Source organism: Strigops habroptila, chromosome 7, assembly GCF_004027225.2.
Source record: "Strigops habroptila isolate Jane chromosome 7, bStrHab1.2.pri, whole genome shotgun sequence".
Lineage (NCBI taxonomy): Eukaryota > Metazoa > Chordata > Aves > Psittaciformes > Psittacidae > Strigops > Strigops habroptila.
In genome coordinates this window covers 11884297-11899333 of record NC_044283.2, presented here as the reverse complement: position 1 = coordinate 11899333, position 15037 = coordinate 11884297, and the positions used below count along the sequence as shown (strand labels likewise).

The 15037-nt window shown below is 39.0% G+C and overlaps 1 protein-coding gene across 7 annotated transcripts in view; it reads left to right on the top strand.

Annotated features, from left to right (window-relative positions):
- Positions 1-15037, top strand: part of SORCS2 (sortilin related VPS10 domain containing receptor 2) — a 548756-nt gene that overhangs the window by 306807 nt on the left and 226912 nt on the right. For all 7 annotated transcript variants that reach the window (XM_030491464.1, XM_030491462.1, XM_030491463.1 and 4 more), the window contains one exon: positions 3037-3136. In XM_030491464.1, coding sequence (XP_030347324.1) covers positions 3037-3136 — 100 coding nt within the window. The remainder of the gene's footprint in view (positions 1-3036; positions 3137-15037) is intronic.

The window sequence follows — 15037 nt, the reverse complement described above, 5'->3', positions numbered from 1 at the left end:
CTCTTTAACACTTTTGACACAGCAAAAAAAAAAAATCTCTGTATGACTGGAAGAGCAGAAAGGGCTCCTCCTCTCCTGAGCGTGCTCCAAAACATATTTTGTGCTTCTTAATAAATTCTTTAAATAGGCATGCACTGAGGTCCCCAAATACATCCTCCCCAGCCCTGTCTGTAGCCCAGTAGTGCAATTACAGGGAATTCTGTTCTAGCTGTGTGCTACAAAATGTTAATTCTTTATATATGGAGAGTCAGGAACTTGGAATGTGTATCTGAAGTAAAAAAAATTGTGACCTGTTTTCTCTGGATTATAGCAGATTTGGAAAACCAATTATTTTGGACAGTTCTTCCCTTGAATGATGTCCTTGAACTATGTCCTTTTGTATGTAAATGTCTCAAAGAGTAGCTGACATTCCTGGGCTCCCTCACAGCTGGGTTACAGTAAAAAAGATTTGGGAGTCTGAATAAATTACTTTTATGCAGATCTGCGTATCCAAGTCTTCCTGCTTAGTCATGGTGTACCTTTATGGATATGCATTAGCTTGTTGTCTCAGGTTGGAATATGGATTTCTTTTTTTTCCCCTTAATGTAGCTAATGTGTACCAGGAAAATAAAAGATTTTTAGCTGTAAAGTTTTTCTACCTTTGTCTGAAAATACCACTGTTACCGTAGTATGCTCTTTTTGTTACAACTTTTATTCTTTTCTTGTAGTACTTTTTCAAAGTCACGAGAATTAGAAGAGGAAGTTTTAGACTGGGGAACTTTTTGTCTTTGAAATGGCTTATCGTCTTTGCGCTTCCTGCCTGTCTGTACTCTTTTCATACCTTGATACAGTTGCTGCCACAGTCCCTCCCGCAGCGTCACTCTCCAGTGGTCCCATTGTATTAATCCTGGAATTGCCTCTTCAAATAAATTGGATCATCTTTAAGGTTCAGAGAATTATTTCAGGATGTTATTGCTGGGCAAGCAGTTGACCTGATATTCTTTCCTCAAAGAGAATACACGAGGTTCTGTTTTCATCATACATACTTGTTCTGCATGTTTTCAGTACATCTGGCTGAAGTCAGTATTTTAGTCTTTGCTTTAATTTCTTTTCTGTCAAACGCTTCCAGCAAATTAGGTTTAGTACTGTCCATCCTATCCCCCTGAGAATTTCAATTAGCTCAGTGCTGAATACCCGGTGTAGTTGTATGTATTTGATTTCTACAAAATTATTTGTCTAAACTGAATTGTTATGATTCCATTAACTTTTGCAGTGCATTGCTGTATATCTGCAGGTGAAGCAACATTATGAGAGGGGGCAGGGACAGATCTAATCCATTCAGGTATCACTATAAAATAGATAAACTTTCAACTTTAGGCTATGAATGGTCTGTGTGTCATACCTTTATGCCCAGTCATTTTTGACTGGTAGAGGGGGAAGAAAAGCAGGGTAAATATGAGCCCTTCTTTAATTGCTGTCCCTTAGGACCATATCGTTCTGTGCCCAATAGACTTGGTGATGCCAAAGTTGTAGAAAGCTGCTCGATGATCATAGCTGAAAGTTCTCATATCACATGGAGAGCTGTATGTGTGAAAGCAAAGGAGCTGCCTCTGGCTTCGTACCAAATGCCCTCTGACTTAAGTGACATCCTCGGCGGGACTGGGACACAGGCAGGTGGAGGGTTGGCACACACTGCTTGTGGCAGCCTCCTGTGGGCACCAGCCCCACAGGGGCTGTTCTGCCTCACATGGCTTGGAGGAGACCTCAGGGTGTGGGTCACTTGCCAAGGCTCAGCCAGGGATTTGGTTTCTCAATTATCTCTCTTATTGTACTCAATCGTTCCTATGAAATTCCACAGTGACTTCCTTGAGTGAGAAGTATGAGTCAGCAGGGCCCACCAGGGAGCAATGAACGTGGTAGAATGGGGATATAGGGCAGAAATCACTGCATAGACAGTCCTCAGTATCACACCGGGAGGGACAGAGGTCTCATCCTGGCTTGCTTGGACATGAGAGCTACTGCACGTTCCAAATTGTTTGAATAATGCAGAGGTACTGGGCAGGGCACCTGCAGCCCCATTTGTTGAAGGAGGTTGTTATTCCAGTGAAAATGGGGGAGTATAGAGTGGAAGTCTTCCCACCAACCATCTGTCCTAGGGATGGCTTCTTGGTGAAGAAGGGACAGGTGCCTTAGATGTATCTGAGCCCCCTTCCAAATGCAAAAGGAAAGGCTGTAAATATGGGGAGACCATATGGTTCAATTTGATCCTCTATAGAATAAATGAGGCTTCATCCAAAGTGATTTAATTTTGGATGTGACTTGCTTTGAGTTTCAGTAACTAGTGTTTTCCTATACTAACATTTTACTTACATGGATTTTCTAATACTAGACGTTGCCAATACAGGTGCATAGCACAGATGCCATTTTTCACTATAGGTTTTTCAGGAATATGAAACAATTTCTGCAGAGTGCTCACACTTGAAATATTCATAGGTTTGTGTGTATGATATACTGAGGGCCAAGTGCTGACTTCGTTTTTATTCATTCAAAATTTAGTGATCCTCTGAAAAAGAGCTGGAGAAATGGATGGATACCTTTATCAAGTATGAATTCTGGTAGAGGTCCATTGAGTCTTCAAGATCTTAGGCCAAATTGCTGTCTTATGCAACATCAGGCTCTGAAGTCAGCTCTTCTTTTTCTGCATAGCCGAGGAGGTGCTGTTTGTACTTGCTGATGAGCCTTTGCTCTGCCTAGCTTTTTTTTACCACCTTGTGGGTGGTGATGGAAAGGTTTATGTGTTGGCCTTCTGTCACTGCATGGTGCAGCGTCAGCACCACACAGAAATGCCGTATGCAAACAGAACTAGCCATGTTGTTTCAAACCTAGAAAATATTCTTATTAGTGATAGGTTTCCTTCAATAGCTAACGAGCACTGAAAAGAGCAAAAGGATGGTGGAGAAGCACTGAAAATGGATAGTTAGTACTACAAAGTGAGCTTTTCTTGCTGAGTTTAAATGCTGAAGAAGAAAGCACTTACAAATGTTTGATTTCTTTCAGGTCTTCAGATTTTGGGACATTATACACAAAGTTGAATCTACAGCCTGGGATTGCCACTGTTATTGACAATTTCTACATTTGCCCCACCAACAAAAAAAAGGTATGTAGCAAAAAAAAAAATTACATTTTATAGTGCAGTTGAGATTCTGCACCTAGGAGTTTTACAAGCTTTCAAAATATAGGCACGTGGTTTTCACAGAGTTGCAGGTCATCTTAAGTGCATTTGTGACGTATTGAAGTGGGATATTTATTCTTCCTGAATAATATAGAAAGGAGGAAGTACCTTGATGGACTCTGAAAACTTCTGAGGCCCTTGAATCCTGGCAATTGAGCTTCCCTGGAGTTTTCCATAGAAATGAAAAAAGAACTCCTGTAGGTTTTCACACATCCACACAAGCTCTGGGACTAGCATTCAACCTCTTCATCCTTTATGTACAATTTCAAAGTCCTTTGCATGTTCCTTAATATAGAGATAGGGATTGGGCAGGCTCTCATTGAAAGTGATGTTTATTCTGTGTAAAACCTTGATTAAAAAATAAAACCCCCTTTTCTTTGAAACTCTTTCTTAAAAAATGTTCCTGCATCATTACCAAACCAAAAAGCTTTTCATGAAGCCCAGGAGGATTAAGTGGACTTTATAAGTGAGAGTGAAATCGACCCATTGAGTGTATTTACAATGGATGTTATATTAGAAGCAACAGGATGTCCGATTATGAAACAAAAAAACAATATCAAACCTTCTGTGTCTGCAAAGCGCTCATGATTTAAACGGTAAGAATTGTGAAATACATTGTGAATAACACAAGCACAGTAAGTCATTCATGAAATAAGAATTTTCTCTTGATAAGGCCCTTTTAACTCCAGTGTAATACAGAAGCATTGATTTCGTGCAGAGGCCACTGATTGGAAGGACAATGTTAGTTGTGTTTATCTGTCTGTTCTGCTTAATCAAAAATCAGTGGAACTCGGCGAAGCTGCCTGGATGATTAAGTACGTGTTTTATTTCTCTTGCAATTGTCTCTGGAATTTTCGTGCCCAAGCTATGCTATGCCTAAGCTTGGTAATATATTTTTGATCTGCTGCAAAATCAGAAATGATATTTTTGTTTCTTGAAGTGGAACTACCACCAAGCACAAAGTTTCTGCAGATTGTGTATCTCAGAGATAGCATCTGCTGATAATTTCAAGTCCAAAAGAATAAACCCAAAAATCTTTACTCATCTCAGCTTCTGGAATAAAGGCTAAAAGTATGAGATGGATGAGAGCCCTGTGAAGGTTTTTTCCCAGCTCACCCAGCTACAATATAAAAACCTGCACAAGCACAGTGGGTCAGTGGCAATGTGGTTGTGCCAATTGTCTGGCAAAATAGTCATAAGATCACTGCTGAATTTTAAGCCTGAAGGACATATCAATGTTCACAAAAAAAATCTCATGTTAACTCCATCTTAGAAAAAAATCTATATTCTGCTCAAGATAAGGTCTTAGAGATACAGACCTTGCTTAGTGAACTAATATCGTATTAAAATCTATCCCTTACAGAAAGTCCCTTAGAGTCAGTAATTGCACTGTTTTTATGCTAAGATTTGCTTTTCAAAGATGTTATTTTGTTGTTATGAACAACAAAAACAGCAGAGCAGAAAGGATTTCTAGGGTCTGTAAATGATGCCAGAGGGAGATATATTTATACATGCAAATGTACATACATACATGCATAGGTAGTATAAAAATGGTGAAAGCATTGTGATTAAATGCTGTAGGCAACAGCTTCACACTGGTTTTGGAGGTCTAGCATTGAATAGTGCAGGCATCCCACAATGTACCATGTGGGGGAAATAATTTGATATGTGTCCTCTGTTTTCTAAAACAGCGTTATAATTGCAATTTGGAAGTTATGCAGTTGATTCATAGAGTATGAGATTATGTTTTCCATAGTGTCAATCTGAAGTCAGCTGAAGAAAGTAAATTATTTCTATGGAAAAGTTAGCAGAATTCAGCTTCACTAAGCTAAATTATCAAAAAAATAGTTAACATTTTTATAGGGCATATATGCTGTTAGATGTAGAAATTACATTTTTGCTTTAATTCTGTTTGTATAATGTTTCTGGGAAGGAGTTGTATGAACACACTGGGGTTTTTCCCACATTCAGTGCATATTTTAATTTTAATTGGTGTTAATGCAACTGATGCATCCATCCTTCTGTTTGTATGCTTCTGGAAAAGAAGCAGCTAAGCCAGACTTTTCATATTAAGAGAAAACAAATGTTGATTGTGTGTACACTGACTTATTAGTTAAATGGGTTGAACGCTTACATTTCCCAGCTGCCACAATAACCAATACCTGCATGTTTTTCCATACTAAAAGGCAAGATGACAAATGTGTATTCTTGCTCGACAAACTATGCAGAACACTTAAGATAGTAATAAGGATATAGGCTCTCTTGTGCAATATTTTAACTGCTGATACTTTAAAATACTATAAATTACACATGATTGCAACAGGGTATTTGCTGCAGCTATAAAAGCATTTTCTGAGATGCAACTGGCTTGAGCCGTGTTTGTAAGCACTTACAGGTAAATGCAGTCCTACAGCATTTTGACATTTGTCTTTCAAAGCGAAACAGTTGGTAGTGGAAGTTGTCAAAATGCAGTGTGACAACATTTACTTGTAAAGAGTAATTCTACTCAAGTATCAATTTCCTTAGAGACCTTACCAGAACATCTGCGAATATAGAGAGCAGAATTATCTTACACTTTTATTAGTAGAAGTTGTCAACTATGGAATGTTCCTTTTAATAACTTGAGTAGTTACTTCAGGAAGGTTTCACTGTGAAATTGCAGAATATGAGTCTGTATGTTGAGATGCATCATCTCCCAAGCATGATGCGTTCTTTCCTTATAAGCAGTGTCACCATTCAGTTTTATTCTAGTCATGCACCACCTGAGCACTGATGTAACCTAACTGCATCATTTTGCTCAAGACTTCTGTCCAGGACTGCTCAGTTCATCTTCAGATTTTCCAGATACTTCCAGAAATATGCCCAGGAATAGATTTTTTTTCCACTGTTGATTTACTAGTGAGTGGATTGCTGTGACAGGCAGTCCTATGCAGAAATCCCAGATTTTATTCACACAGAGCTGATGAGCAGTTGCCTAGTTGACAGCCAGGGAGCTATTAAATGAAGCAGAACTCAGTAGGTTAAAACAGTCAGAGCTTTCACTGAGCTGTTAGCTAGGAGTCACCATCTACTGCAGAGGTTCATGTAGCACCACTGAAAACAAGCCATACAAGGGGAAGATTTGATGGATGCTATTTGATGGGATGTGAATGTGTATATGTGGAAAAAGTTTGAGAGAGTGGAACACTAGGAAATTAAAAACATAGATGGAGCAATCACTACAAGTCTGGCTATTAGAACAGTGTTGCTATTTACTGGTTAAATGGAGGTTAGGAGCTAGAGCTTTCCCGGTCTCAGTAATTCCTGCTATGTTTGAGAAACCAGGGCTTTTTCACAGTTTGTATATAAACAGGGCTGCATTAAAATGTGTAACTTTTATGTGATTTTCATATTCTAACTCCTTGTAATAAGTCAAACGCAGTAGCAGTGTTACTGCTTTGTTTAATTATACCCTCTCTCTGAAACAATAGACTATGAATGCATTTTTATAGATATTTGGAGAAAAGTTTTCTGTACAGTGTGGAGTAATGTTTGGTTTGGTTTCCATTAAAAGTTTGCAGACGCTTTCTTTGCATTTCTCCATCCTGGTCTTCTACGTATGGAGCTAGAAAGGAATCCCCAGCTCTTGTGGATTAGACACATTGTTATCTATACTTTTTGCATGCATGTCTACCAAAACATTGAATGATACAGTCTGAAGCTGCCTCTAAACCTTTTTGTTTCAGTTCTACTCCCTTTGACCTATAAATTTTTTATAGTCTAGCACTGGAGTAGACTGTGTTCAAAGGCTGCACCTCATTTAAAAAGAGAAAAATAAAAACCAACACAAAAAACCCAAACCCACAAACCTGAGTAACAATACAAGTGAACAGTACACTGCCATGACTAGTGTGTAGGTTTGCCATAGCATGTAGGATAATTACCCATCAAAGTAGAGGGTGTGTGGGCTAAATGGGTGCACACTTGAACAGACATTCTGTGCTATTATTCTATCCTATAATTTATTTGATACTTAATGTAGAGATCTCAGTTGAAGTTTTTGAGATTGACCTTCTGCTGTGATTTTGTAGCCTAATGTGCAACTTTCACATTCTTTTGTGCTCAGGCATACAATTATTCTAAGGAAAAATAGTCCTCTTTATTGTATGCTTATTATAGATTCTTTTGTTCTGTTTTTATGAATTTCCTGTCTAAAACTCATTAATCATAAAAGCAGACCAACAACTACCAAAAAGCCATGACGTTAAATTAAGTTTACTGTAGTGAAGCCAAATATAAAAAGAGTAGTTGGTGGGAGTATAATATTAAAAAGATTTATGTGAAAATGGAAAAGACCTGTGAGCAAGTGTTAAGAGACCATTGTGCATGTAATTCTGCACTTGAGAGACATCCATTTCCCTCCCAGTAATTCTGGGAAGAGAAGGAATCCAAGCATCATATTTTCAGCAAGGTTTTATTTCCTATTATGATGAACAGGGGTCATTGCTTGGAGAAATAGGAGTAGTCAATCAAGATCATATAGTAGAAAGCAGGTCTGAAGCTACCCTCAGCACCTGCGGCGATGTGTGCTGCTGAGTGGGTGGCTGGTCAGCGAGGAGCCGTAAACAGGAAGGCATAATGTTCCACACCTAGAGGGGTTTTAAGATCTAGAATTTTTATTTGGTATGTCTGAAAATAAGGGCAATTTTGCAAAATTTAGACCAGGCTGTCATTTCCAAGCTCTTTATTTTAAAACATAGATTCTTAGGCCCAAACTTACATCTCAGCCGGACACCAGATTAAAATCTGAGGAGGTGGTAGTAGGTTTACAGTGCAGGGCACTAGGCAAGTTGCATGTTTCCCTTGTCCAGCCTGCCCATGGGCTCACTGACCTGAAAGTACTTCTTAATTCCTTCTCTGCTTGAAATAACAACTGGGACACACACCTGCCCCAAAATAACTAGTCAACCTAATAATTGTCTCTGGCACGTCTCTAGATCTGAGTGAGACTTAGACTTTTCTCCAGCATGGCAGAGATTTTCTTGTGTCCTAGCTAGAGCTACAGCTGTCTTCTAATCAGTAACTATGAAGATCATAGAATCAGCTAGGTTGGAAAAGACCTTTAAGATCATCAAGTCCAACCATTACTGCAGGACTGCAAGTCGATGCATATCTATTTTAAGGCTGTGCATTCCCATGACAATATCATCCTGGAAGATTCTTGCAGAATTAAATAAGGAGGCAACTTATAGAAGATAGTTTCCAAAAGAGAAGATGTCTATATGAAGAGTGAGTAGAAAGTTACTGATTCAGGGTTGCATGAAATCTGTGGCAGATAAAACCAGAAAGGAAGAGGTGGTTATATTAGTGATGCTAAATCTTTGCAAAAGGAAAGAGAGAAAAAGAGAAGCTAGTTGCAAAGAGGAAATGGTAAAGGATTAGTAATAAGGATCTTACAGTATTTAGTAAGTATTTGTTTGCCCAGTATGCTAGGATGAAATGGGTGCACCTAAGTCCATAGAACCTAAGTCAGGTTTTTGCTAAACTGGCATTTACAAGATGATTTTTTTCTGTGATTAATTTAGATTATTTCTATCTATTGCAATTATCCAGTGTGTTGAGATTACTTCTGTCTATTTATTTACTGAACATCACAACATGCCTGGAGGCATATATTAAGGTTCCCATGTTACAGAAGGAGGAAATAGGGAACTCTTTCATCTAAACTCAAAGTCTAACCGCAGCAACAGCTAACCGATAGGAGAATGTTAAGGATGTTATATGAAAATTTAAAATAGCATTTGAAAAAAGATAAGTAATACCATTTAGGAGGTCTGCAAGGATAGTGTACAGTAGGCATATTCCCCAGACCACCCAAAAATAATGGTGTAGTGTGTTTGAAACATATTCATCTTGCTTGCTAATGGATCTTCTGCATCTCCTGGAGACCTGTGCGTTTCCTCCTCGTTTCCCTAATGATGGAATGGCAGCACGAGTCCCAACTTCCACGCTTCATGCTCTGCTAGCATTTTCCAATCTACTGATGTGCCAAATTCTGCTCCTCTTCACTGCAGCTGTTCAACTTCCCTCCACTCGTGCTGACCACACAAACTCGTCTGGCTCTCTCAGGAGCAGAGTTGCAGCAGGACTTTTTCCCAGGGGTTGGCATAGAAGCACAGTGGAAATGAGCAAGGTTTAAATTGCTGCCATGGCCATTTTGCAGGGTTTGATGGCGTGCTCACCCCACTGAGAATCCCCATGGCTACTGCCCCTCTACACTGCCAGGAGTAGAACTGCTGCTTAAACCACTCAGCTGCTGCAATCTTGCTGTCATGACACAAACACTTGCACAGGACTCCTAAACTATTGTGAAAGTTAAGTGTTCCAGTGATTTTGTTTATTCCACTCTCTCTGTGGCATTTACTAGAAGGGATGAATTGAACTGTTTGCTTACTCGTCTCTAAATTGGGGCCAGATTCCTAGTGGCTCCAGCACGCTGCAGCAGCAAACTTCTACTGAAAAGGCAGGACCTGTGTGACAAGTATGTTTTAATCATATACTTCTCATGCAGCCTGTACCCATTTATTTGAATATAGTAATCAAAATTTCATGCAAACATAAGACAGGATCTTTATTCCACACCCCCCCCTCCCCCCCATGTGGTTCTATGAGGCAGAGAAGGATTCTTGCTCCTAGAAACTGAAATCTCGTATGTTTAACTAAGCCACCTCTGAAGCCTCTTTGATGGTGGCCTCTTTCAGGCTTGTGCTAGAGACAGACTTTTTCCATCTGTGGGAGTAACATACAAGGTTGCTGTCATCCCTTCATAGCAGAAGATTGCTGTCAGAGGAATAGTGGATTCTTTATAATTCCTGATTCGTTTTTTTGAGGAGGCATCTTCTGCAGGCTTGTTTTGTTCTGTTTGTAACTGGTATTTCTCTCTTCCTCCTCTTTTTCATTCTGATTTTTTGCAACATTTCATCACCTCTTCCTGTCCTTCTGTCTCTTAATTTCTTTCCGACACTTTCTTGTTTTCCTGCCTGTCTTTCTTCCATTTCTGAGCATTACTCCTTTCTACACCTCACAAGTAGATTCTGGACCAAATTAAACCTTTTTCTTCTATAGCTACAAATACTGAAGAAAAATATTATTTAGAAGAATGTAGCTAATGGTCTGTTTCTATTAAAATATCACAAGTTTCTTGGGATAATAATAAATCTGCTGACACATCCCTAACTAGAACTCATAAAATTAATCTTTTCAACAGCAGTAGTAGGATGATTCTATCAGGGAACTGTTAGCCAGGAGACCTGACTTCAGTTTCTATGACCTTGAGCTAAGCCTGACTTCCCATTGCCTTGCACCTTGTAATATCCTTTGCCTTATGCAGAAACACTGACATGGCATGGTTTGACAGTCTGCCTTCTATTCTCACATTTGATAGGACAAAGGGTAACAGATTTAAACTTAAACAAGGGAAGTTCAGGTTAGATATAAGGAAGAAGTTCTTTACTATGAGGGTGGTGAGGCACTGGAACAGGTTGCCCAAGGAAGTGGTAAATGCTCCATCCCTGGCAGTGTTCAAGGCCAGATTGGACAGAGCCTTGGGTGACATGGTTTAGTGTGTGGTGTCCCTGCCCATGGCAGGGGAGTTGGAACTACATATGATCTTAAGGTCCTTTCCAACACAAACCATTCTATGTTTCTATGATTCTATAAATGAGGAAATCAAGCTATTTGCTCCAAATGGAAGAGGATAAATTTCTGCTGCAATTGCTGGATCTACAACTTACAGGTTTACAAACTTGTTCTGTCCTCTAAACAATATTATCAGTCTGGACGTTGAAATGGCTTTCAGATTTGGCTGTAAAATTCTCTCATTCTTTTCTAGAAGACACTAAGTCTATGCAAGGGGATCTGGTGGAAAGATCCCCTCTGGCAAGGGAAGTGCCTCAGATAGCACTGAGGGATTGTGGAGTGTTTATGTTGTAAAGCTTGGTGCCAAAAATGGATGGTTGCCAGTTGCATAAAAAGCTGTGCTTTCGGTGTAACTATGGCTACAAGAATCAGACTGGGATCCCTGGGAATAAGCAAGCATCTCGTGTCAACTTAAGATATTAAATGCACTGGAGTAGTTCTCCTTTAGTACTAATATATATCCTGTTTGTCTCATTCAGCCATACCTGTGAACTGATTTTTTTTTTTTATACATTCTATCACTTTATAGAATTTTCTGTGTTGAAGTGCTTTTACAGTTTGTGATGAAATGCAGGCAGGCATATACTAGTGGGGGTTTGGCTAAAGGTTCCAGTTGGTCCATGACAATAATAGCATCTCACACTTCGTTCTTCCTGTGGGCTCCAGCAAAGGCAATGGTTCTTTAGCTTGCTGTGACTGAAGGTTTGAAAAATGCTTTTCTGCTCTGCAAGGTGCTGTAACGCAGGAGCAGGAGGTCTGGACCTTTACGTCTTTGCTACACGAGCTTGAGGATACAGGGTTTCTGCTGGGCTTTGGGATTGCGAAAGCTGAAGGCTCTTCTGAAACTCTCCCACTCTGTGTATTACTGCAAGGACCAGTCATAACTTTTCACTTGACTTAAGCAAAGTCTGTAAAACTGGCCTTTCTGGAATCAAATGCCTTTCAGGAGGTAATAATGTTCCATTCTACTACGGCTTGGTATATTGTAAGACCATATTAAAACCACTTGTGAGTTGTACTCTGCCATAAGATCTAAAAATTTTATATGCGCATAGATGATTTGGTGTCTCCTGTTAATAGCTTTGGGAAGTCTGAAGAGGTTATAAGACTTCCCTTTTACAGATGTGGAAACAGACAGATGTAAATGACTTGCCTGGGAAAGAAATGAGGGAAATTTAATAATATGACAGATGTCTAAGCCAGCCTCTCAGCTTGAAACAAAAAAATTACACTTTTGCCACTCAACAAGTGTTTAAGTCCAGGTTGGACAGAGCCTTGGGTGACATGGTCTAGGATCAGGCATCCCTGTCCATGGCAGGGGGCTTGGAACTAGATGATCTTAAGATCCTTTCCAGCCCGACCCATTCTGTGATTCTATGAATTTGTCTTCCTAAAAATTGAAAGAAAGCATTCATTAGCTCTTACGTGGTGTTGCTTGCAGTGCTTTTTCAGACTGGAAGGCACTTGCTTCCTAAAGAGTAATTGCTGTAAGAATATTCTTGCTGCATGACTGCTTTTTGTTTCTGGTGACTTTTTCAGGAGTGTAGTTTGTGCAAATGTTATAAAAGTAATTTGAGTAGTCAGAAAAAGTGTTACGATTTAGCCCAAGAGCAGCACAAAAGGCAATGTGGAACTCATATGCATGAGAAAACATCAGGAAAAGAAAAGGCCTAGTTTCCTTCACTAAAAATAGAGGACATGGAGACACCTTCAGAAGTAGTTTTAGGCATAGGGAACTGGTGGATTCCCCAACACTGGACACTTTTAGGATTCAGCTGGACATGGTGCTGGGACATCTAGTCTAGGCCGAGCTTTCCCTGGATGACCAGGTGGTCCTTGAGGTCCCTTCTAACCTGGTGTTCTATGATTCTAAATCAAATGCATTTTTACTAGTTAAAGGGAGATTATGGCCTTGTGGGAGGTCTGTCAATACTGCACATATTTTCTGTAGTCAAATATATGAAAGCTTTTTTTTGAGAAAAAAAAAAAAAAACCCAAAACAAAACAAAACCCCAGAATGGTTAATATTTCCAGAATGAAGGACAGAAATAAGCTTTAAGCAAGGACCAAGTAGGTTTTTACACTTTTTTGAGTTGTTGTTTTGGAAGATTAAATAGGTGAACACACAGAATTTGATAAAATATACAGCAGCACCTCTTCCAGTACTTAAAGATGTGACTTCTGAGCCAAATATCTTAATAACTTTATTGAAAGCTAATCTGGGATGATAACGAAAGAAGTTTTAAAGTTTTCCTGCAGCGTTAAAGGCAATTTGAACTTCATCTTTTAAAAGTTATACTCAAAAACAAAGAATGGAGCTGAATTTAGATCTAGGACTTTAATTTTAGATACTCTGTTGGAAAATATATGCCTCATGTTTCTGCACAATTCATAGAATTCACTTTTTAGTAGCACTTAATCTACTATAAAACAGTTACCATGTAAAATATGGCAGCATTAGGATAAGGTCAGAAATATTTATTAATACTCTGAAAATTTCTGAAAAAATTATATCCTGACTTACAGCTGAAAATAAAAAAACTTGGAAAAGAGTTGATGGAGCCAAGATAAGGAAAACCAGATGAGGTTAAGTGAAAAATTTTGTTTAAATTGTGACCTTCTTAAATGTAGTATTTTAAAAGTATGTCAGGGTTTACTTAGAAAAATAATAAATATTCCGTATTAAAATTAATATTTGAATTGGGAAATTTGTCAGAATTGTGTGTTGGAAAAGATTGCCTTTGCCACTTCACCATTTTCTAAGCAAAATTTATTTTTTGTGAAGCTGCCCTGGCATTTTAATAGCCAGTAAAGTGCCAAGATCTTATATGGTTTTTTTTCTCTGATAGCTGATAAATTTTTGACTTACATAATATTTGTAGCTCTGATTTTATCCCAAAGCTCTAATGTATTCTGCTTTACTTATATATTTTTCTGTCCACGGGATTTTTTGATTTGTTAATAGGGGATTATCCACTTCCCTTTCTTTTTAAACTATGATGTTAAGAGGCAAATTCAATATGCTCACAGTCTGTAGGTGACACTGTTATTTTTGTCCTTTTCGTTCCTGTATTCGGTAGTCCATGATTTAGGTAATTGCTGGTTATTTATCTTTTTTTGAACATTTTGATAGCACACTGGGTTTTGTTTGTGGTGTTTTTTCACCATCTTTCTTGTCTGCTCTCTTTGACTGGAGAAATTACTGCAGCTTGTCAGTGGCTGAGATTGGACACTTCACTGATCCCTAATACTACTGTGTCACCTGCCACTGCATTTAAGCCGTGTTCACAAACATCAGCTAAATATCACCCAGGCAGAAATGAGAGGCTTTCGCTTTAAATGTCCATGCTAGCAAATAAGTTTATTTAAAAATCATCAAGTGATGCAGTGGCAGAACCCTCTCTGTTCTCTGCCACAAAAGTTTCCCTCTGCATTCTCTGCAGAGGTCAGTTTGTAAGCTTCAGCTAACAGAATTATCCCCAGAGACACTGATTGTAGACTGGCAGTGACATCTACTGTGGCAGGGACTACAGGCTTTTACCAGAAATCTCAGAAAAAGACAGTTTTAGTAGATCTTAGAAAGGTGAAGAATAACATAAGAACGCACAATAAATTTTCATTCCGCTTCTTAATCCAGTAAATATATGTTGATGGCTGCACAGTAAGATGTTATTCTGCTTTTTCCCTAAGGATTTGAGTTTCCAGCTTATTTTCATTTCTTAAAGAACCACAAAAATCAGGAGGAAACCTCCAATTTAGGCTCGCCCAGCTCTGTTGTATTGTATTATGTTATATGGTAATCAGGGGTACTCCAGCTTCGTCTATGTCTGTTCTTTAACAATGTACAGTGCTGCAATCTGGCCTTTCATGTGTTTTGAGTATTGATTTTCCAAATAGAGAGAACTGGAATAATAACCTGGGGAGGTCTGGCATCACTGTGACCTGGTTTGCTTTTATTCCTTATGGCTCTAGGCAAAGCAGTCAGTTCCCGGGAGCAGTGGGCTGCTGCAAACAGCATGTCTCTCCCCACTTTTCTTGTGTGAAAGCCCTGAAAAAGTGTTTCCCTGGTGTAACTGGCTCTCCCTCCAGCTTCCCTTTTGAGCCGATTTCCATTCCAGTTCTCATTTTCCCCTTCCACCCTTCCAGTTG